The following is a 21,575-nucleotide window of genomic DNA, read 5'->3' on the forward strand; positions in this document are numbered from 1 at the left end:
GGGTTTGTACAAGACAAATGTTCCCAGTCACTTCCTCAAAAGTGACCGTCTGAATTCCAGTCCCTCCAGCCCACCACAGACCCTTCCTCATCTTTGCTGGATGGGCTAGGCTTAGGCTGTCCTGACCACCCAGGGAAGGACTGCATCCCCTTCCCCCTTCTGTCCATCGCTTCCGTCCAGCCACACCTGGCAGAACCCGCCGCTGAGGACATGCAAGGGCCCCCTGTCTGGATAAACAGAGCCTGGGCGGGAAGGCCCACACGAACAGATGTCGCTGTCTTTGGAATTAAAAACATTCCTAGTAGACTGTCCTGTCTTCCCTCATCCCTTCTCTGCACCCCCCCTTCCAGGCTCTCTGCAGAAGGAACAAGAAGGGCCGCCCTTAGGGAGGTGCAGGGCCCTGGGTTCCACCTAAGGAGGGGTGTATATCTGGGACGGTTGGGGCCAGGCACCCAGCACAAGCCTGCATGAGGAGAAATCAGGTTAAAGTGATCAGTAGCGGCATCACTGAAGAAAAAAAGGTCAACAGGGAATAGATGCAGCCTGAGATGTGTGGGCGGGAGAGGCAGGGACTGCCACCAGTGCTGCCTTGGTGACAGCTGGGGGTGGGGACGGCTTCCAGGCAAATCCTCCAGCCTGTGAATGCTAGGAGGAAGGTTCTTTCTCAGGACTTTGGGATGCTGCTGCCACTTCTCTGGAGTGACCCCCTTTTCCGCAGAAGACTTCCCTCTTCTCCCCCGGCCCAGACTAGAACCCTGATCCTCTATCCCTGGGATTGCACTGAGGATGGGGAGCAGAGCTGGGGAGCAAGGTGGTGGACAGCATGATGGAGTCTGAAGCTGGAGGGTTGCAGAAAGGAAGCCCGAGGCAGTCCCCACCCAAAGACAGGCACAGGAGTCCAGCCTGAGAGAACCAGCAGGGCCAGCAGCCGGAGCCCAGACAGACCGGGGCCCGCGTGCAGGGTGTGCAAACTGGCGGGGCAGGTGGTACATCCCAGAGCAGCTGTGAGAAAGCACGAGGAGACTCCCCTTAAGATTCCTGGCTCTGTATCCCTGCATCCCTAATGTGTGTTCTCACCTCCTTCTGTACTTGTCCTATAGAACTATACCAATGGCACATCCCTGGCAACCCCTAGTGATTCTCATGGCATATTTGGTCATGGAAATGGCTGGAAAATCCACTGGAGCCTTTGGGAACATCTCACTTATCTAAAACAAACCCCACCCAGGGACAGAGCGGGAAGAGCACACCTACCGTGTCCTTCTATTTGCTCCCCATACAACTCATGGCCAGACCAGCAACCAGACCCCCTTGGCTTCTTGCCTGCTCCTTCTCACCAGAAGGAGGTATGTGGCCAGGGTCTCCCAGCACAGTGTTGGGGGAGAGGCAGGGCCCCCCCCAGGCCTCATGCTGAAGACACAACAGCCTCAAACAGGAAGGTTTGAAAGTAAGTCAGGATCCAGTGAGCCCCTATGCCTTTTTTCTCCTGCTCTATGATTAACCAACTCTTTTCCACTCAACTCTCAGCTCCAAATGAACAGAAGAAAGCTCCTGGGAGCCAGGGAACCTGGGCAAGAGTCCTGCCTGGTCACTGGAGACTCAGGAGCCACTTTCTCTCTCTGAGCTCAGTTTCCACACCTGTTAAAACAGGGGCTTGGACCAGACAAATGGTCATCAATGAATTTCTTTTTTTTTTTTTTTTGCAGAGGACACTCTCTGCCTTTCTTTCCAAATGAAATCTTATACCAAAGTCTCCCTGCCCCCCAGTCAGATAAAAACAGAAGAAAGAAGAGGCCCCTGGCTAAAGCCCGGGGTGGATGGGGTGCTCCAGGTCCCTCCCAGCAACCCCTAAGCTCAGTAGGCAGAATCTGGAGCCCCTTAGCCTCCTTCCAGGGGATGGTTCTCATGAGAACTGCTGTTTCTCTTAACCACAGCCATTGGCCCCAGCTTGCCCTCAGGGCGGGAAGATGTGGAGGCTGGGGAGATGAGGGGCTTTTTAAGGAGACTTCCGGGTCAGAGTCCTGGCTCTGAAACTCGTGTCTTATCTCTACTTTTCTCTCTGCTTTGGGAAAGCTGTGGGCCTCTGCTTTGCTGGTATGGGTTCCCTTCGGAGGCTTTCCAACTGGATAACACTCACCGAGTCATTCAGGCTGGTGCTTTCTGGGTCACCTTGGTCCTGAAGCCAGTACAGCCCAGCTCTTGCCTCTAAGGGTATGAGCAGGCTAGGCTGTGCCCAGCCTCTCCCGTCCCAGCTCACGGGAAGTGGGCTGCTCCTGGGGGTCAGACCCTTGCGGAGTGCCACCACTGCCTACACCCTTCAATGCCGTGGCAAAGGCTGGGCTGCAGTGAGGGGCCACGGCAGGGTCTGCAGCACCCGCAGTGAGGGAGGCTGGCAGACCCCATGTGAGGTGCCCCATGGGAGCATTCATATCCACCTCAGCCCTCACTCAGGGATGTCTCTGGCAATTCCTCTACTAAGTCCTTTTCTCAGAGATCTTTTCAAAAAAATCAAAAGCAAGACCACCCAGAGACCAGTTTTTTTTGATTTCTAGGAAGATAAAGTTGCAGCCTCTGCCTGCAGGGAGCTCAGCGGTTACTGAAATGTATAGTCACCTCTGTAATCTCATTTAATATTCACACGGGTTCCAGAGGAAGCACTCAAGAGGTCACCTGAGGCCACCTTGCTATTAGGTGGTGGAGCTGGGATCAAACCCAGCTCTTCCGCCTGAGTCTGGGAGCCCCCAGAGCTGGGAAGACAGCACCCCTCTTGTGGTTTGTTGAGAAGCTGGATATTCTCAGGCCCTGAATGAGTCAGTTCCCAAGGTCCTCTCTGAATTAGCTTCTCTGCTTGCCACCACCCGAGAGGTGGGCCTAGGGAGTGGGCACCAGGCCTGCCCTCAAGGTGGCATTCCCAAGAGGGGCAGGAGGGCAAGAGGGAGATTCCAGCCTCCAGCTGTTTCCTATTGAATGCTTCCCATCTCCAGAATCCACTGGGGCAGAGTCTGCCTCCCCAAATCAGGAACACCTGGGAGGCGGAGGCAGCTGAGCAGGGGTGGAACGAGAGAGGTTGTAGAAGTGTGGGGAAGTCTCTGGGTAGCGGGGCACTGGCCTTCCCAAGGTATCCCGCCCCTGGATTTCCCCCATCCTGCTGCCTGCTCTCCAAGTGTAACTGAGGCATCTGGACCAGTCTTGAGAAGTGACAGCAGGTGGGGATGAACAGCTCTGAGACGGGCAGGGGATGGGGTGGGGCAGGACAATGGCTCCAGTCCCAAGGCCTCTGGGAGGAGGCAGTGTCTGAAGCAGGGAGAGGAACAGTGCTGGCACCAAACCTCCCCTGTCCCCATGTGCCTCTGGGCTGGCCTGGTGGTGGTGGCAGCAGCAAAGAGAAGAGCCCTGCGTGGGCCAGCTCTGAGAACAGCAGGCAGCAGGGATATGAAACGCAAACTCTAGAGGCAGACGCTTCCCCTGCTTGTGCACATCAGGACTGAGGCTGGGTACAGGGGAGGACTCCACCTTCCGGGGGGAAAGGCTGGAACACCATTCCCAGCATGGCCACTGCAGCGTCCCAGGGGAGGGAACTGCCTAGCATTGTGGGTGCCAGGCCAGGGGTTGAGGGCTGGGGTGGTGGAATGAAAGGAAAAGCCAGCCCCAAGGCTTTCTCATAGCTGCCCCCACACCCTGAGGTAAAACCAAGCCATTCCCAGGATCCAGGGCCCAGCAGTGGTCAGCGCAGCCCGAAAGACGATTGGGAGAAGGTGTCAAGGACCCACATGAATGTCCCTCTGTGATCCCACCCAGCGAGGGACCCCGGCACCTCCTGGCACCAGCCATGAAGAACCAGAGTGGGCAAGAGCTAAAAATGTCTGGGTCAACCAGGCCTCTGACCCAGAGCCCAGACTCCCAGAGCAATAAAACTGACATGCCTGGCCCTCCAGCAGTCAAACAGGGACAACAGACCCCTCAAGGGCCAAAGAGAGGGATGTGGGGTGGGGGAGCCCTTGACTCCTGCCCTAGCAGGCTCCTGACCCACGCTTACTCTGAATTTCCTCATGCTCTGCAGAGTAATTGAAACCAGAAACAATTCTGGGCCAACAATGGCCCCTTGTTCCCGGCTCCTCACTCACTTTGTGCTCTGGGCCTGACCGCACCATGCCAAGCTGAGAGCTGCACCAAGGGAAGAGCCCAGAGCTGCTCAGTCCAGGGTCAAGGCAGGGAAATCTTGGCTGCCTGGTGCTAAGGGGCCTAACCTTGACCTCCAGCCTACTCTGAGGTTAGTTCATCAAAGCCAGGTCTGACCTTCATCAGCATAACAAAATAGATATGGCCTCAGCCAACCTAAGGTCTATACAGAGGGGGCCACTTGCAGGTGACAGCCTTTGGGAGGGGGTGCTGCTTGATGAGCTATACCTGGAGTCCCTGTAGGAAGGTGGAGGACAGTGTACCTGGACCTGCCAGTTTGGGCAAAGGGCTGTCATTATTAGATGAGCACAGACTCTGTGCCAGCCCTGTGCCAAGGGCTTCATGGACTTCCACATTCAATTCTCATTAGGACCCATTTTACGGATGAGAAAACAGAAAATAAAGTTAACTTACTCTGCTCTCCCAACTAATGAAAGAAGAAAGCTGAACTCTGAACCCTAGATCTGTTGGGCCTCAAAGGCCCAACGACACTGACATATCAAAATTCTCCTCTTTTGTTTACTACATGCTGAGGTCCTGTTCACTCTTCGTATCCACAGCACAGTGCCTGACACTTAGAGGGTGCTCAGTATGCAGAAAGGCATGAAAAAGCTAGTGAAAGCATGGCTCTTTCAGGGAGGCTCCTCTGAGCCTTACAACAAGCTGGTAATGAAGGCAGAGTGGGAATAGTTATCCCCATTTAACAGATGAAGAAACTGCAGCCCCCAGATAGCAGTCTTCTGACCCTCAGCGTCAGGGTCACTCCCTCCACACTCAGTACATATAAACCATGACCTAGGGAAGGGCAGAGGAGATCCGAGGAAATAAGGGTCAAGGAGACAGGGATGCCTAAATTGGGGGAGAGAAAGCCAAGAGGCAACTGTTTTAACCAGAAAAGGCTAATAGTGACCAGTTGGTCCTCCACTTGTGGGGCCCTGCTTTCTGGTAATAGCTGGAGACCAACGAGCAGTTGGCTGGGGGGTGGGGAATCTTGGGTCTGGAGAGGAGGAGGCTATGAAATCTCCATCCTCAAAGACCAGGCTCTTTTTCTCACTTAAAAGGAAGAAAGTCTAGGGGCTCCTGGTTGGCTCAGTCGGTAGAGCATGCCACTCCTGATCTCAGGGTCGTGAATTCAAGCCCTACATTGGGTGTGGAACCTACTTAAAATAAATTTTTTTTTAATTAAAAAAAAAAAGGAAGAAAGTCAAAAATAACCAAAATGTCCATTGGTGGATGAGTGGATAAACAAATTGTGGTCTATGCATTCAATGTTATTCAGCATTAAAGAAGGAAATTCTGGGAGGGGTGCCCAGGTGATTCAGTCAGTCAAGTGTCCAACTTTGGCTCAGGTAATGATCTCACTGTTTGTGGGTTCGAGCCCCATGTCGGGCTCTGCAGTGACAGTGTAGACCCTGCTTGGGATTCCCTCTGTCTCTGTCCTTCTCTGACCTGTGCTTTCTCTCTCTCTTTCTCTCAAAATAAATAAACTTTAAAAAAAAAAAAAAAGAAAGAAAAAGAAATTCTGCGGGCCCCTGGGTGGCTCAGAGCCGCCCACATCGGGCTCTGTGCTGACAGCTCAGAGCCTGGAGACTGCTTCGGATTCTGTGTCTCCCTCGCTCTCTGTCCCTCCCCGCTCACGCTCTCTCTCTCTCAAAAATGAATGAACATTAAAAAAGTTAGTTTAAGAAGGAAATTCCGACACATGCTACCGCATGGATAAACCTCAAAGACATTATGATTCCACTTCCATGAGGTCCCTGGAATGGTCAAAATCACAGACAAAAAAAGTAGAATGTGGTGGTTGCCAGAGGGGTTACCTTTTTTGTTTTGTTTTGTTTTTTAAAGTAAGTTCCATGCTCAACATGGAGTTTGAACTCATGACCCCAAAATCAAGAGTTGCATGCTCTACCAACTGAGCCAGCGGGCATCCCCTGGAAAGTTACTGTTTAATGGGTATGATAAGTTAGGATGATGAGAAAGTTCTGGAAAAAAAAAAAAAGTTCTGCAGATGGCTGGTGGCGATGGTTGCACAACAATGTGAATGTATCTAATGCCTCTGGGTGACACTAAAAATTATTAAAATGATAAATTTTATGGTATGTATATCTTACCACAGTTGAACAAAAAAGAGGGTCTAGATATTGTCAGATGTGCCCATCAGGGCTTTGTGTCCTAGTACTGAAGGCAGGGGACTGGCCTTCGTGACCTCCTCCTGAGTGTCATTTATAATAGCTCTGAACCCTCACAAGCTTCCAAGAGGCCAGGTCAAGAATGTTATAGAAACTATCCCTTTTCCCCTTCTGACATGGGCTCTGCACTTTGGAAGGGAAGAGGACAGAGGCAAGGCATCCCATCAGGCCTGAACTCTGCAACTGGGGGTGAAGGGCACCAGGATAGATGGAGCCTCCTTCCTGGCCTGGGACCCTGCCCCTTCCCACCCCAGGGTCTTCAGTACTCCCAGGTGAAGCCGCCTCCTACCCTGGGGTGTGTGTGGGGGGGGAGGGGGGCCAGAGCCAAGGGTGGGGGCTGTCGCCACGCCACGTCTGGCTGAGCTGAGGAGTGGGGGTGGAGCAGGGGCATGGAGGGGTTCCTCTGGCTTAGGTAGCTTCTAGGTCTCAGACTCCTCTTTAGTCTGGAGTCAGTGGCAGGAACCGAGCTATGGGGTCCTCAGGGACAGCTCTCCCCTCAGGCCATGCCAGTCAACACGGGCTGGGCCCTGGGAATATGCTAATCAGCCAGAGGGTAGGTCCCAGTTGGGGACAGCACATCTGGAGCCTGGAGTAGCATAGTTGGAAATAGACTGAGATAAACATATGGGAGTCCCCTGGGGCCAGGGAGCCAAGGCAGACAAAGGGGGGCCTCCTGGCTGAGAGGTTCCTCGGTCAGGCGGGGGTGGGTCCGCAAGGAGAAGGCAGGCAGTGGGGGTGGCCTGGACAGAGAATCTGGACATACTGGCCTCTTGGGTCTGGGGAACAAAGGGAGGGCTCCTGACCGTGGAAGAGGAGAAATGCACTAAGCTGGGGGTGGGGGAGGCTCCAGGAAATTTGTAGTGACAAAGGGCAGATCCCTGAGGGTCACAGACTGACACCCGCCCCATCTAAGAGCATTTTCTTTCATTCATTTGCCCAGCAGCTGACCAAGCATGACCAACCTGGGACTGGGTCCCTGAATTTGGAGCCCCTGCTCGACCACTGTGGCTCTGTCACTCACCCTTTCTGGTCTCAGTTTCCTTCTCGGCCCAAAACAGGATTGGATTAAATGCCCCCTAGGAGTCCTCTGGCCTAAAACCCTTCTGATCTCTTCTTTCATTCATTCCTTCAATCTCCCTCTGACTTGTGTTACTCACAATCCCTCCTGCTCGGGGCAGGCGGGTTCTTTAATTTCCTGGGACACTCCCTGCACATCCCTGCCTCCCAGCATGGCCACAAAGGCCCTTTCCCCAGAATGCCCACCCTGCTCCTTTCTGCTGATCCAGAGCCTGCCCACCTTGCTAGAATAACACAGAACCTTAAAATGGCAATTCATGTGCTGGCCATTATGTAAAATGATTTTTATGAAGTATAAGATCTACTTTGGGTAACGTAACAAAAAAGGTAATTATAAAGACTACATACAGCCCCGGAAAAAAGGGAGGTAATGATATTACATGAAAGTAGAAAAAATACAAAATACACACTGTGATTAAAGCTATATAAAAATTTCTATGCCTGCGGAAGGGAAAAGGCACAAAGTCGAATGGCTGTTTCAGAGGAGTGGGAGGAGGGATGGCTCGTGATTCTGTTTCAAGTCCCTTTACTATTACTGCAATTTTCCTTCTAATATAAACACTGCATTTGGAATTTTAAAAAATCCAGGGCTCTCAAATCCCCCTCACTCCACCTCCTCCTGGGAGCCTCCCTGATTCCGGCCCACGGTGGTCTTTCCTTCTTTGAATTCCTGCTGCACGCTTTTCCATCTTATTCCACAGGGAACAGCGGCAGGCAGGAGAACGTCTGCAGAGGACAGGGCTCCAGCCTGCCTCCAGTTCTGGTTCTGGTCCTGTCTCCCTCCCCACGGGCAGCCTGGCGTTGGACAGGTCACCTAACCCTTTGGTGCCTCAGTCTTCTCATCTTTCCAACTGCGATCGCTTTCCTCTCCCACAGGGTACGTGAAGACCCCTGAGAAAACAGCTTCAAGTGCTGGGTGCTAGCTCTGGGGTGCTATCACCGTCATTACTGGCATCTTGTTGTGCTCTCTTGTGGCTTGGCTCTCCGATCTTGAGGCCAGGCCCCTATGGATCTTGGAGCAGCCAGCCCATGGTGGGTACACTGCAGAAGGATGCTAAGTCCCCCACCCCTGGCTCTTTTCTCTGCAGGCATGCTCATTCTGCTTCTTGCCAGGTGCACCAGGCGGTAAGCATCCCCTGCCAATGTAAAAGGACTCCAGACTAAAGAAGGACTAGGCTCACTTTATACCATAAAGTGGGGTGCTGGGGCAAAATATCACCCTGGCTCCTTCTCTGGGCCACTAGCCATGCCAGTGCCCTGTACCCAGCCTGGGAGATTCCTTGATGGAGGCCTGGGGGATAAGGACACGGCACAGAGAGGGCATGGTTGCCCTGCACACGGTCAGCAGAGGCGACGGGCCTCAGTGTCCTCACAGGGAGGATATAATTGTCATTTTCCTCGCAGAGCTGTTGCAAGGATCAGAGGAGATCATGTTTGGGAATGTGCCTCCAAGAGCCCAAGGGCTGCACACACATGTTGCTGATCAGTGCTGCCATTTGTCTGCCACGAAATGCTGTCCCGCACCCCCAGCCTGCTGCTCCAGATTCCCTGCCCCCACTGCCACAGCAGGCAAACTCAGAGAGAGACTCGTTTCTGAGCAAACACCTGGAGCTCAGGAAACGGAATCCCTCGCTGTTCTTTGGATGGGCTGAGTAGGAAGGGGCTTAGAAAGAAGGTGGCAGACAGGCATGGGCCTTCTTTCCCCTGCCCCTCCTTCAGGCCACCCAAACATTACCAAAGATGGCCCCTATGGCAAGGCCACCTTTAGCTCCATCCTCAGTGCCCGCCAAAGGGGAGCAGAGCCATGTGCCAGAGGCTGGTGCCAATTCCTTTCCTTGGACACGTGGCATAAAAGGAGGTGGGAGCAAGATGTGGGAACAGGCTGTTCTGTGGCTCTGTGGGGCCTGGCCACATGGGACTGGCTCAGCGCAGGCTTTCCACCCAGCCTGGTGATCCACAGGGGCTCCGTGGGGCATCACGGGGGAGCAGGCTTTATGAGGCATGGCGCACACTGGGCAGGACACCCCCACCCCTCCCTGACCCACGGGCAAGAGGGCAAGGCAGCTCCATAGCTGAGGGCCAAGGGCTGTGCCCTGGGGAGGAGAGGGCTGGGAGACTCCGAAGTCCTCCAGAGAATGCTGGCTCTCAGCTGGCCGCTCATAGGCCCAGGTCAGCTGGCAGCAGGAAGGTTTGTATTTCTTTTAATATCAACTCCCAGGCATTTAACATTCCTCGAAGCTTAAACACAGAAACATTTTCCTTACCAGACTGTGCTTTCTTCTCTGCCAAACATAACCTGGCTTCCTCCCCTTCCCCCAAAGCCTCCATCTGCTCCTGTCTCCAAGATGGAATGATTTATGGTGTGTTTCCCCTGGGGCTTGTGAGGCTGACAGAAACGAGGAGGAGGAGGGAAGCAATGGAGCTGGAAGTCCAGGTGGGGACGGTGCCATGGGGCCCTGGAATCTGGATTCTGGGGCGGGGGGGGTCAGTTGAGGGGGCTGCCCTGGACACCCTTTTTAACTCTCCCATGCCACGGCCACCAATGGCCCAGGAAGCGTGGCAGTCACTTTCTTGGCTGGGCATCTCCTGGGGCTGAGCGGGCCAGCCCCAAACCCCTTCCCTGCCTGTCCCTCTGGCCAGCCCAGGGATATGGAGACAGGGCCCCCACCCCTTATGCCTGCAGGAAGTAGGTTCTGAATTTACAGCCCTCTCTCTCATCTAAATTAATGAAGGACTGGCTTGTGGTTGCCTGGCAGCCCGGTTTCCCTGGTGACAGTGCTGAAGAGCGGGTCCCACAGCATCAGGAACGGACACGCACAGGAACACGGGGCGACAGGAGGCGGATGGCCGGGCCCCCACCGAATAATGCCATTCCCCTGTTCTAACACTGAGGTGAAATAGGTGGGAGAAGGAAGAGGCCCATATGGGTCCCCAAAGGGCACTACCGCCAAGAACTTTACCCAGCCAAAGCCAGATACCAATCTCTGCAGCCTCAACAGGGCAGCAGAGAACAAACACTTCCTTTGAAAAAGCATCATTCAGCCCCCCCTCCCCCATCACACCTGGGGCAATTAAGCTCAGAGCACCTAATGCCCATGGGCTCTGTCCCAGTGCTAGTTACTGCTTCCCTTGATTTCATGGTCACAGAATCCACCCCCAACAAGGCCACTTGTGTCCTAAACAGAAGGTGCCAGATGGAGTGTGGATGGCTCCATGCTGAATGTCATCCCTCCAAACCTGCATCCTCTTAATAGGTGAATGAATAGCAGCCATCTTCAAAACTGGCAGAATGTTCCAGAGACACAGGCTGCAAATAAACAAGGCTTTCAAGAAACAAAGCTGAGGCACATATACTCTTACCCTGACTCAGGACCTGGCTCTACCAATACCCACAGAACCTACCCGAAGCCAATGAACTCCTGGCATGAGTAAGGCCCAGCAGCCCTAGCAACAAGTCAGAGACCAGCCCCCAGCAAGCCAGCTGGGTCCTAAGCCCTTCCAGCTTAGTGGCAAATGCTCAGGGTCTCACACCTCCTATGCCAGACATTGCTAATCAAGCACAGCATTCATGGATGCAATATAGCCTCAGAATCCTTCTCAGCACAATGTTCCTGGGAAAGGCCGCCAGCAGATCAGAGTGGAGATGTGACAACCAAGGTAGGAGTCATCTCTCCAGCCCACCATGCAGGAGTGTGTGTGATGTACCTGAGCCAGCCGTGAAGCCCGAGGAAGCAGGCACACGTGGGCTTCTGGAGCTAGAACAAGATGCCATCTCCAGCAGGGGAGAACAGCCAGCCACCTTGGGGAACTTTTCTCAAACCAGCTTTAGACCCAAGTCACAAAGGGCCAAGCACCTTAGCCAAGAGGGCAGGTAGGAAGGACTCCTTCCCAGTGGCACTGCCTCTTGGCAGTGTCCAGAGCCCTGCCTCGGTGCCCTGGCCGCGCCCGAACCCTCACCTGGATCTGTCCTTTGCCCATGATCTTGTCCACGATCTCGTTGTTGTCCTTGTTGACCTTGGTCTTGTCATAGCACTTTTCGTAGCACAGGATCCTCAGGGACTGGGAGCCCTCCAGCTCAATCTCAAACTCCTGGGGAAAGATGGTACCACGATCCTGAAACTCCAAAGCTGAGACACAAAGCTTCCTGGCAGGTGGGGGCCCCAAACTTGCAAGGTGAGAAAGGGGTGAGGGGGGCCCATGAGGAGCACACTGCAAGGCATGGAGGAACTTCCTCTCTTTCTGGAGCTCCAGAGGCCTCCAAATTTACTGATGAGGTGGAATTTGGGCCTGAGCTGAAAACCCCATGTCTAGACGTAAACACGGTATCAGACACCAAATGAGCAGGGAGTGGAGAGCAGAGGGGTTGGAGAGAGAGAATTCGCCAAACCAACAGGCTCGGCCACCCCCAGCCAACAGGAAGTGAGCACGGGGAGTGGGGTGGGCACAGCTGGTGATAAGCTCAGGGGTCCCTGTGGGGACACCAGCCCCCTCCACTCACCTCATCCCATTTGGGCTCTGTCGTGTCCCGGAACACCCTGGTTTTGGCTTTGCTGACAAAATAGCCAAAGGAATCCACCTCCAGGGTGCAGTACAGGTCTGCAGTGGGGACAGGCAGAGACACATCAAAGTGAGGTCTGAGACTCAGGACCTCGGGAGGGAAAGGGGGATAAATGCCTCTGTCCCTCCCAGCGTTCCTGCAGGGCAGCCCTCAGTGTTCCCCTTTCCACTTCTCTGCCCTCTTCTTAGCTGGCTCTGCCCCTCCCGCCTCATTCACCACCCTCCAGCTACACTGGCCTCCTCCCTCCAACGTGCCCAGCTGGCCTCACCTGAGGGCCCTTGCACTTGCAGTCCTTCATCCCTGATCCCTGATCCTGGCTTGGCTGCCTCGTCCCCATGAAACCCGTGGCCGAGGTCTTCACTGACCACGCAAACTGAAGAAGCTCCCCTCTCCCCTCCCCCTCCCCGCTGATCCCACGTTCCTCAACAGGGCATCTGGCATTGGAGGTGGGAGGCTCTGGAGGGCATTTGGCCCCTGGGCGCTGTAAATCTGGAGCAACCCCCACTCACTGTGACAAACCCAAAATGCCCCCCGCCTTCCAAAAGCTCGGTTTGTTTTCTTCATAGCACTCGACTTTAACTCAAGTTATCTTTCTGCCCGTCTGTCTCCCCTCACTACATCGACACCACACAGGCAGAAGCCCGGTCCTCCTAGCCACCAGTGTACCCTCGGCACCAAGGACAGGGCCTGCACAGAGTGGGCACACGGTGAGTATTTGCGGGATGAATGAATGAAGCAAGCTTTTACCACCACCGCAAGTGCTTCAGGTGACAAAGTGGTGGATGGCTGGGGTGGGAGGAAGGGGAGTTTTCCCTAGTGTTTCCACCTTGAACTGTGGCCTTTAAGGCTGAAAATCTTCTCCCCTCCACTCCGGGATCCAGCTGATGCGGCCACAACACTGGGTAGCCACCCCAGGCACTCTGCAAATCCACAGACTCCCTCTGGGGCTCAGACCCTGGCACCCCTCCCCCTCCATGGGACCTGTCAAGGTTGTTTCCCAGGGTAAATGGTGCTTTGGAGGTGCTTTGGGGGTATTAGAGCCAATCCTCTGACTTGTGAATCAAGGGGCAGAGGTCAGAGGGTGGACATACATGCCCCTCCCAGGCTCCCGTTAAAGGGCTTTCCTCAGAAAGGAGAGAGGATGGGGCTGCCCCCGAGTTGTCTCTGGCCGGGTGTGATGCAGACCAGATATAGCTGGGTATCAGAGCACACTGGAATGTGGGCATGGATTAAAGCAGGAATCACGATGGTGTCTACATCCCAGGCCTGACAGGGCAGATGTAATGAACTTATTAGGACAAAGAGCCATGGTTGAAGATTCATGGGGCCTAACCCTGTGGACTTAGAGTGAACACGTGAGTGGCTCAGGAGGCCGGTAGAGGGAGGAGGTGGGGACAATCTGGAGGTCAGGAGAGGTTTTGTAGCAGCTCACCTCGTGTCTAACCGCCCTGACCCAGTTTGGGAGGCAGAACGTCTATCTGCCCTTGGAGAGCGGGCCACTCTCCCCCAGTGAGCTGGCTCCCGGGGGCCCACGCTAGCAAACAGGGAGCAGAGAGACAGGGTGAGGCACCTGGGCAGTGTGGGTCACAGACTCACGTGTATGTAACAGTCCTAAGGAGCTTACTCACCGGGAATATTCCCGAGCAACTTCCCGGACCCTCCCCAGAACCCTGGGGAGTCTGTGTGTCTGGGGAGGGTCCAAGAAGCTGCCATGTGTACAAGCACAGCTTGAGTGATAAGTGACGTGGTCCTGGCCATACTGAGAGAAACCCTTCTCTAAAGCAAAAAGTAGGCGTGTTGCTAAATGGGAATGATATCAGTGACCTCCGAGGGACGTCGAGGATCACAGCAGAAAATCCACTTGAAAGGGCTCTGAACATGCCAAAGCATGTCCACACGCTGGCCACATTGGAGTTTTCTCCAGCATCTAGCAAGGTGCCCAGGCGCAGTAGTAAGCTACCCCATGAACTTCACAGTAAATGTTTATCAAATGGCTGGCTGTGAGCCAACGCCACATTTTCTGTGTGATGTGCCACAGGGAGAGAGGCACAGGACAGACCTCCCCACTGCCACAGAGAAAGAGAAGGGGGGGGCGGGAAGGGGTGGGTGAAGAGGAGAGGAGTCAGGAGCCTTGGGGTTCTGACCCTCTGTGATGTTAAGTCCCTTTAATCTTTCTGTGATTCAGTTTTCTCGTCTGGCAAATGGGGAGAAACAATCAGGTGTCTAACTGGCTCACAAATTCCTATGGGGAAAAGTTAGATAAAAAAGTGTAATTGTATTTTGTCCAACACTAAGATCTGCACAGATTTAGTAGATCGTGATAAAGAAGGAAGAAAAGGGATGGGTGTGCCAGTGCATTCACTGTCATATTTAAGCCTGCTCTTAGGTCAGTATTAATGAGGATGTTTGCCTTTTATGGAGAAAGAAGTTGAGGCTCTGAGAGGTTAAAAGACTTGCCCAAGGTCACATAGCTTATAACTGGCAGAGATGGGGTTAGAGCCCAGGATTTCAGGCACCTAGGGGTTGGGGAGGGCTTAAGAAAGAGCAGATCTTGGAGACACAGGGCAGCCAAGAGGAGCTGGTTCCGTTAGGGGAATGAATGGCCACCCACCCACATGTCAAGGCAGCTGGCAGGCCCCCAGCGTGGGGCAGGCCAGAGCAGGGTAAGTGGGCAGCGGAAGGCCCCATGCAATGGGTCCACAGGGACTTCTCATGAATGGATGAGCAATGGCTCTCTGCTCTCCCTAGGGCTGGGGTTCAGGGGCACTTACTGGCTGACTGCTTAAACCCCTTGGCAGAGTGGACGATGACATGGAGGAAGCCATAGAGTCCTGGAGACTCATCGTCTGTAAGAGAGGAAAGCCCGCAGGGTAGGGGGTGGTGAGAGGCCTGCTTTAGCCCCTTCTCACCCCAGGCTGGCAGGAAGGCACAGAGGGTGGGAGACAGTTGAAGCCTTGGTCTTGCAGCACCACCTGGTGGCTGGATGAAGAAGTTTCCAGAGCCCACGGCTTCCTGGAATGTGAGCTGGTAGCGCTTCCCCCTCTACAGAGCCCGGAAGGCCAATCCGCATCTTCCCTACTGGGCCAGGGATTTCATACTATTCCCCAGGGGCACTTTTCCTCCAGCTCTGAATCCTGCCTATCCCATGGCTGTCCCCCGCAGTGTCGCCTTTCCAAGTGAAAATTAACCACTATAAGTCAGCCTCCTCTTGAGACAGGGGGCAGATGACCCCCATATGGGGAGGACAGTCTGCCTTCAAAACCCCTTCCACAAGGTGTACCCCCTCCCAGCACCCACAAACAACCAGATACCACCCATTCTGGGCCAGCCCGGATCACAGCTCTCTCCTGCTCCAAAACCTCCTGCAGGCTCCACGGCTTGAACAAACGTCTTTGCTTGGCATTCAAGGCCTTCCGAGATCTGGTCCCTGGAAGCTTCTGACATTATTTCTCATACACTAATCCATCTACGCTTTCCCCCTCCACTGCCATCACATCTCATGCTTCAGTCTTTTGCTTCCATTATCTGACTACCTCATGAACATATTAACAACATGATTCCAGTATATGATGGTGCCAGATTCTCCTCTCAAGCCAGAGGGGGCCAGTGATGAATTGAGACCATCTGGGAACTCAGTAGAGAACAACCCCTATTCAAGCTCTCTGTTACCTGGCAACTGAGTCGTTACAGCCACGTGTCTGGCTAGGTCCTTACGGAAGGTTCCAGCAATGCCCTGGGGGCTAGGACCTGCTGATAAGGCAGGAACCTTGGGTTCCAGATCTTACCGTCTTTATTGCTGGTGACAGGAATGTTGTGTACAGTCCTAAGTTTGAAACAGGATCCCGTGAGCACCTGGAGCTCCACTGAGCTCAGGACAAAGGCCTGGAGATCTGTAGGAGAAGCCAAGAGGAAAATGTCGTCACAGATCCACCAGGACCTGCTGCTCTTCTCTGGGAGCTACTGAAGGAAAAAAGCTTAGCTCTAGGGGCAGAGTGGGTCATTGGAAGGGAGGGAAAGACTTGCAGACACTCACATGGGAGCAGCCATAGGTGCTGTCAGCAGGTAGGGATGAGAGAGTCTAACTGAAAAGGCTCGAGAATGTGTGTATGAGATAGCGAGAGCAAGAGAAAGAGAGATAGACAAGCCTGGGCCCCGAGTCCAGTCCTGTTGCTAATTCACTGTGTGCCTTAAACAAACCACTTAAGTCCTTTGGGCCTCAAGTGGTCAGTAGCATCAATTAAGTGCCACCTGCTCTGGCACCTTGCAGAGTGACTGTGAGGGCCAAGGAGGAAACCCTGGACATGAAAGTGCATGGAAATGCAAAAGGCCACTGTTGCCATGGATACCATCAGAGCAGTGTAGAGTGGGGCGGGACTTTACCCTTCTTCTGTAGCTTCTGAATTGCTTCTCTCCACTCTGACCTCTCATAGTCCGAGGACAGTAGGAACAGGTAGCTCTGAAGAGAGGAGACGAGAAGTCAATGGGGTGACCATGTGGTCAAGCACATTCCTGGCTCCTTCTTACCCAGGCACCCCTAGGCTTGGAGAAGGTGGCAGCTGGGAGGAGAGTCTCCTTTCCTGGAAGCCCAGTGACAGGAGTGGCAGTGCCAGTGATGGCCAGCAGGGGGCACTGGCTCCATACCAGCTGGGAGTTGTTGCACCTTCCTTGGGAATCGCGCCTAAGTGCCTGACTCCCACCACAGGTCATGGACAGGAGCCCTAGAGAATGGCAGCCCTGGACCAAGGAAGGGGGTTGCTTCTGTCCCATCCCCACCCCTCCCTGACCTTTCCATTCCGATTGTGGATCCGAAATGGGATCGTGGGGGAGTTGAGCAGCAGCAAGAACTCGTTCTCAAACATCTTCTTTTTCAGGCGCTCGATGGCCCGGCTCTGTCCTTTGTTGGCTTTCTGTGGGGGGATGGAGGGCACAGATGGTTTCCCTCACACACTCCACTCTGCACTCAGCATCTCTAAGCACAACACTCCCTTGTGCATTAGTCGTGTCTTTTTCTTTTTTATATTTTATGACGCTTTGACATCTTGGGGGGCCTAGCTGGCCAGGAAGAAAATTACCCCTCCCTTAGAAATCAGGCAAGCTGATCCCTAAGATAGTAAATGACTCCTCTGTGTGCAGACCTTCCATATACAAACCAACCAGCCCTGAGTTCATACCCCCAACACCTCCTTTACCTAACTCTCACTCACCATGCCAATATTCCTCTGCCTTAAATAACCCAGGGCCAGATAGCACACAACTAGAGACCACCCTATAGCCCAGATCCTCCTGACGTTTTTCCAACTCTCAGTCCTAAGGAGTTGCCCCTGCCTTGCTTTCTTTCCCTGTGGGAAGCACGATACAGGCCCTGAGCCATGCTCTCCCCAGAGGTCTTTAGCATCCTGACCAAACCTGGTGCTTCCCCTGTGGCCTGTGTGGTATGAAGAACCTGTGTGCTTCCCCCTCCTCTTGGGAAGCTCTAGGTCTTAAGAATCTTCTTTTAGTGCCATTAGCCCATCCATGTCATCACTCAGTCATCTCTAGAGATCAGATCCTGGGCACCATCAAGATACTCTGCTTAAGGGGCATCTGGGTGGCTCAGTTGGTTGGGCGTCCAACTTCGGCTCAGGTCATGATCTCATGGCTCGTGGGTTCAAGCCCTGCTTTGGGCTTTGTGCTGACAGCTCAGAGCCTGGAGCCTGCTTCGCATTCTGTGTCTCCCTCTCTCTCTGCCCCTCCCCTGCTCATGCTCTGTCTCTCAAAAATAAACCTTAAAAAAAAAAAAAAAAAAGATACCCTGCTTAAAAACTTCAGACACCTTTCAGCAAAAAGCCCCAACTGCTGGACTGGCACTCGGGGCCTCCCGGGGCTGGGCTCTGGCCTCCATGCGCAGCTGAATATCCCACCACACCCCACCCTGCACCCCCCACCTCAGCTGCACGGTATTATTATTCCCTATTCTTTAACAAGCCATTATGTCTCAGCCCATGCTCTCTCCTCCAGCTTTTCAAGTTCGTATTTCATGAAGGATCCCTTCCGTATTATTAACTGTGGTTATGCTCCACGTTTCCGTTCTGGCACTGCCCTCAAGCTCCTCAGTTAGAATTCATCTCTATGGCATTTTCTTACCCACTAGACTAGCAAAAATGGCAACAACTGCTCATAGCCAGTGTTGTGACAGTGTGGGGAGACAGTGACTCTCACACACTGCAGGGAAGGTGGGGGGGGGGGGGTTGGTACATAATCAGATGCAACCTTTTCAGAGGTAAATGTGGCAATTAGTGCAAGCCCTCTGTCCCAGCCATCCCACTTGTAAGGAATCTACCAGAGAGAAATAGGAGTGCAGTCAGGTTTACTGCAGTCTTGCCGGTTGAGAGTAAAATATCACATGCGTCCTCGTGCAGTCAAGCAACAGAATACAATAGGATTGAACCTGGGGCACCTGGGTCACTCAATGGGTTAAGCGTCCAACTCTTGATTTCTGCTCACATCATGATCTCACGGTTCATGAGTTCGAGCCCCGAGTCGGGCCCTGTGCTGACGGCTGACAGTATGAAGCCTGTTTAGGATTCTCTCTGCCCCTCCCCTGCACTCTTGCTCTCTCTCAAAAATAAATAAACATTAAAAGAATAGGATACAGCTGTTAAAAAGAATCTGCTAGGTCCAAAAAGCTCTAAGACACACCATTAAGTGAAAAGCTTAAGTTGCAAAATGGCACATTGTAGTCTGGTCTCATTACAAAAAACATACTACACACCCGTAAAAGCAGAGAAGAGTCTAGAAGAACACACCTTAAACTGCTGACAATGGGGGGTGGGTGCTAATCTGTTACACTTTGTACACTTCAGTATTGTATTTCTTGTTACAATAAGCCAGTGTTACATTGGTGATTAGAACAAAAACAAGTTTTTAAAAAAGTATTATTAAAAGAATAAATCACTGCTCCTGTGACTCAGAGAACAACAATGTGCTTCCCCAGGGACTCTCCTCATATCGTGTCACATGCTGACGTCAGTAACAGGTAAGACAAGGAACTCCGTGAGAGGTATCTGGCACACCCCTGCAGCCAGCGGCCAGTGGAGCTCAGCAAGTGTACCTTCAACTGAGCAGAAGGCCACATCTGTGCACCTGGTGCAGGAGGGAGGGGACAAAGTCCACCATCAACCAGGACCAGGATGCCTCGGGGTGGGGTGGGGGAGGGGGGCTTGGCCATTCAGGAGGAGGACACCTGTGCCCTTCTGAGGAGATGTGCCTGCATCACACCCCCCAGTCCTAGGTCATCTCTCTGACTCAGACACCCCTGGGGTCATTACTGTGGTCTTCCTCTCTTTCAAAGAGGGATGTCTAAGCTGAAAGTATTCTTAGAAGCCATCTGGTCATGGATTCCTCAATAACTGTTTATGAAGCATCTATTATGTGCTAAGTCCTAGGGACATAGAACTGAAGAAAACAGTGCCCTGGCCAGAGTTCAAATTCAAGTGGGGAAAAGAGAAAGCAGCCAGTGAAATTATGATTCAGGACCGATAAAGCAAAACAAAGGGGCAAACACCAGGAGCCGGAAAGCAAGGCACCCAACCCAGACTGCAATGGGTACATATCAGGGAAGACTCTTCGGGAGGTGAGGCCTAAGCCAAGTCACTGGGCGAGGAGAGGAAACCAGGCCAACCAACCAAGCCTCTCCATGCCTTTTGTGACATTCACTGGGAAGGCTCCTTCTAGGGGGGCTTTCCTCCAGCCATTGTTTTCAAATATACGAATTGAAGGCTATACATTTTCCTCTAAAGAGTGCTTTGGCCACATCCATGGGGTTTGATATGAGTGCTTTCATGCAGTTCTAAACATTTTGTAGTGTCAATTTGACTTCCTTTTCACCTTGAAAGTTTTAATTTTCCAGGCATTTACTTAACTGTATTCTACTTGTTGATTTCTAATTTTGCTTCACTGTGGTCTGTGAATATGACCAGTAGGCCATCAGTTTTTTTAGGGATACCTGGCTGGCTCAGTTGGTGGAGCATGTGACTCTTGATCTTGGGATTGGGAGTTCTAGCCCCATGTTGGGCGTAGAGCTTACTTAAAACATTTTTTTTTTAATTTGAGATTTCCTTTGAGACTTAATACGTGATAAATGTGTGCAAATGTTCCACATGAGTTTGATAAGAATTTCAGTTCTAGGCTACAGCACAAGCTTCTGTGCATTTTTAGTTTTTCATTTAAATTTTTTAAAGTTTATTTTATTTATTTATTTATTTATTTATTTATTTATTTATTTATTTATTCATTCTTAATGTTTTTATTTATTTTTGAGACAGAGAGAGACAGAGCATGAGCAGGGAAGGGGCAGAGAGAGAGGGAGACACAGAATCGGAAGCAGGCTCCAGGCTTTCAGCCATCAGCACAGAGCCCGATGCGGGGCTCGAACTCACAGACTGTGAGATCATGACCTGAGCCGAAGTCGGATGCTCAACCAACTGAGGCACCCAGGCGCCCCTGAAGTTTATTTATTTTTATTAAAATTTTTTTCCCAATGTTTATTTATTTTTGAGAGACAGAGACAGCGTGAGCGAGGGAGTGGCAGAGAGAGAGGGAGACATAGAATCTGAAACAGGCTCCAGGCTCTGAGCTGTCAGTACAGAGCCCAATGTGGGGTTTGTACTTGTACTCACGAACCCTGAGATCATGACCTCAGCCAAAGTCGGACACTTAACTGACTGAGCCACCCAGGTGCCCCTTATTTATTTATTTTTAGAGAGAGAGAGAGAGAGAGAGAGAGAGAGAGAGAGAGAATGAATCCCAGGCAGGCTCCACACAGTGAGCATGGTATTCAATGTGGGGCTCGATCCCATGAACCGTGAGATCATGACCTGAGCTGAAGTCAAGAGACAGACACTTAACCCACTGAACCACCCAGCCTCCCCAATCTGAGAGGCCTCTCAGGCTCCTTCTTGCATGCATCCTGCTTTTCCTTAAGAAGGCCTTCTTCTCTCACTTCCCTTTTCTACAGTGCTTGACATACACCAGGAAACTTCCTATGACTAACTTCAGTCAATTCTGAGCACTGACTTCTTGGCCTTCCCTCCATCCGCTCAGTGCTAATCTGCCACAGCCAGAGTCTCTTCCTGAGCATGTACTTCAGGCCTCCTATCCTTGCATCCCGCCTCCCTTATCAGATTCTCAAAACTCACAACTTCCCCTCCTTCTGCCACCTTGGCACACCTGGTTCAAAGGGCCCCAAGGAAAAGGGCCACCCTCCCTACCTCGGCTCAGATGCCAGGCTCTACTCACCTCCTTCTGGATTTCACTCTTGAGGGCAGAAATCTTCATTTTCATGTCTTCCAGCTCATGGTCTGGGAAGGGATGCACCTGGGGGCTGGCCTCAGACTCCTCAGGTGATGGAAACACTAGGTCAGCCAGGGGGATGTACCACTTGCAGTCATATTGCTGGTGCTTCCTGCAAACAAGCCAGAGAAAGACATGAGCCAGAGGGAAGGAACTTGGCTCTTCAAGCCTGAACTGCTAGAATCCAAAGAAACCTGAAAGGGATTTGCTGTGAACTTGTCACAGGCAAGAATGATCCACGT

The 21,575-nt window shown here is 52.6% G+C and overlaps 1 protein-coding gene across 8 annotated transcripts in view; it reads right to left on the reverse strand.

Moving 5' to 3' along the window:
• ABR (ABR activator of RhoGEF and GTPase) overlaps nt 1-21,575 on the reverse strand; it is a 183,762-nt gene that overhangs the window by 26,638 nt on the left and 135,549 nt on the right. For 7 of the 8 annotated variants that reach the window (XM_053212238.1, XM_015065111.3, XM_053212244.1 and 4 more), the window contains 7 exons: nt 21,280-21,445; nt 16,788-16,910; nt 16,384-16,459; nt 15,789-15,893; nt 14,775-14,849; nt 11,944-12,041; nt 11,403-11,534 (listed from right to left, as the gene is read on the reverse strand). In XM_053212238.1, the coding sequence (XP_053068213.1) occupies nt 11,403-11,534; nt 11,944-12,041; nt 14,775-14,849; nt 15,789-15,893; nt 16,384-16,459; nt 16,788-16,910; nt 21,280-21,445 (775 nt within the window). The remainder of the gene's footprint in view (nt 1-11,402; nt 11,535-11,943; nt 12,042-14,774; nt 14,850-15,788; nt 15,894-16,383; nt 16,460-16,787; nt 16,911-21,279; nt 21,446-21,575) is intronic. The other variant, XM_053212239.1, reaches the window with a different exon arrangement.

This window comes from Acinonyx jubatus, chromosome E1 (assembly GCF_027475565.1).
Source record: "Acinonyx jubatus isolate Ajub_Pintada_27869175 chromosome E1, VMU_Ajub_asm_v1.0, whole genome shotgun sequence".
Classification (NCBI taxonomy): domain Eukaryota; kingdom Metazoa; phylum Chordata; class Mammalia; order Carnivora; family Felidae; genus Acinonyx; species Acinonyx jubatus.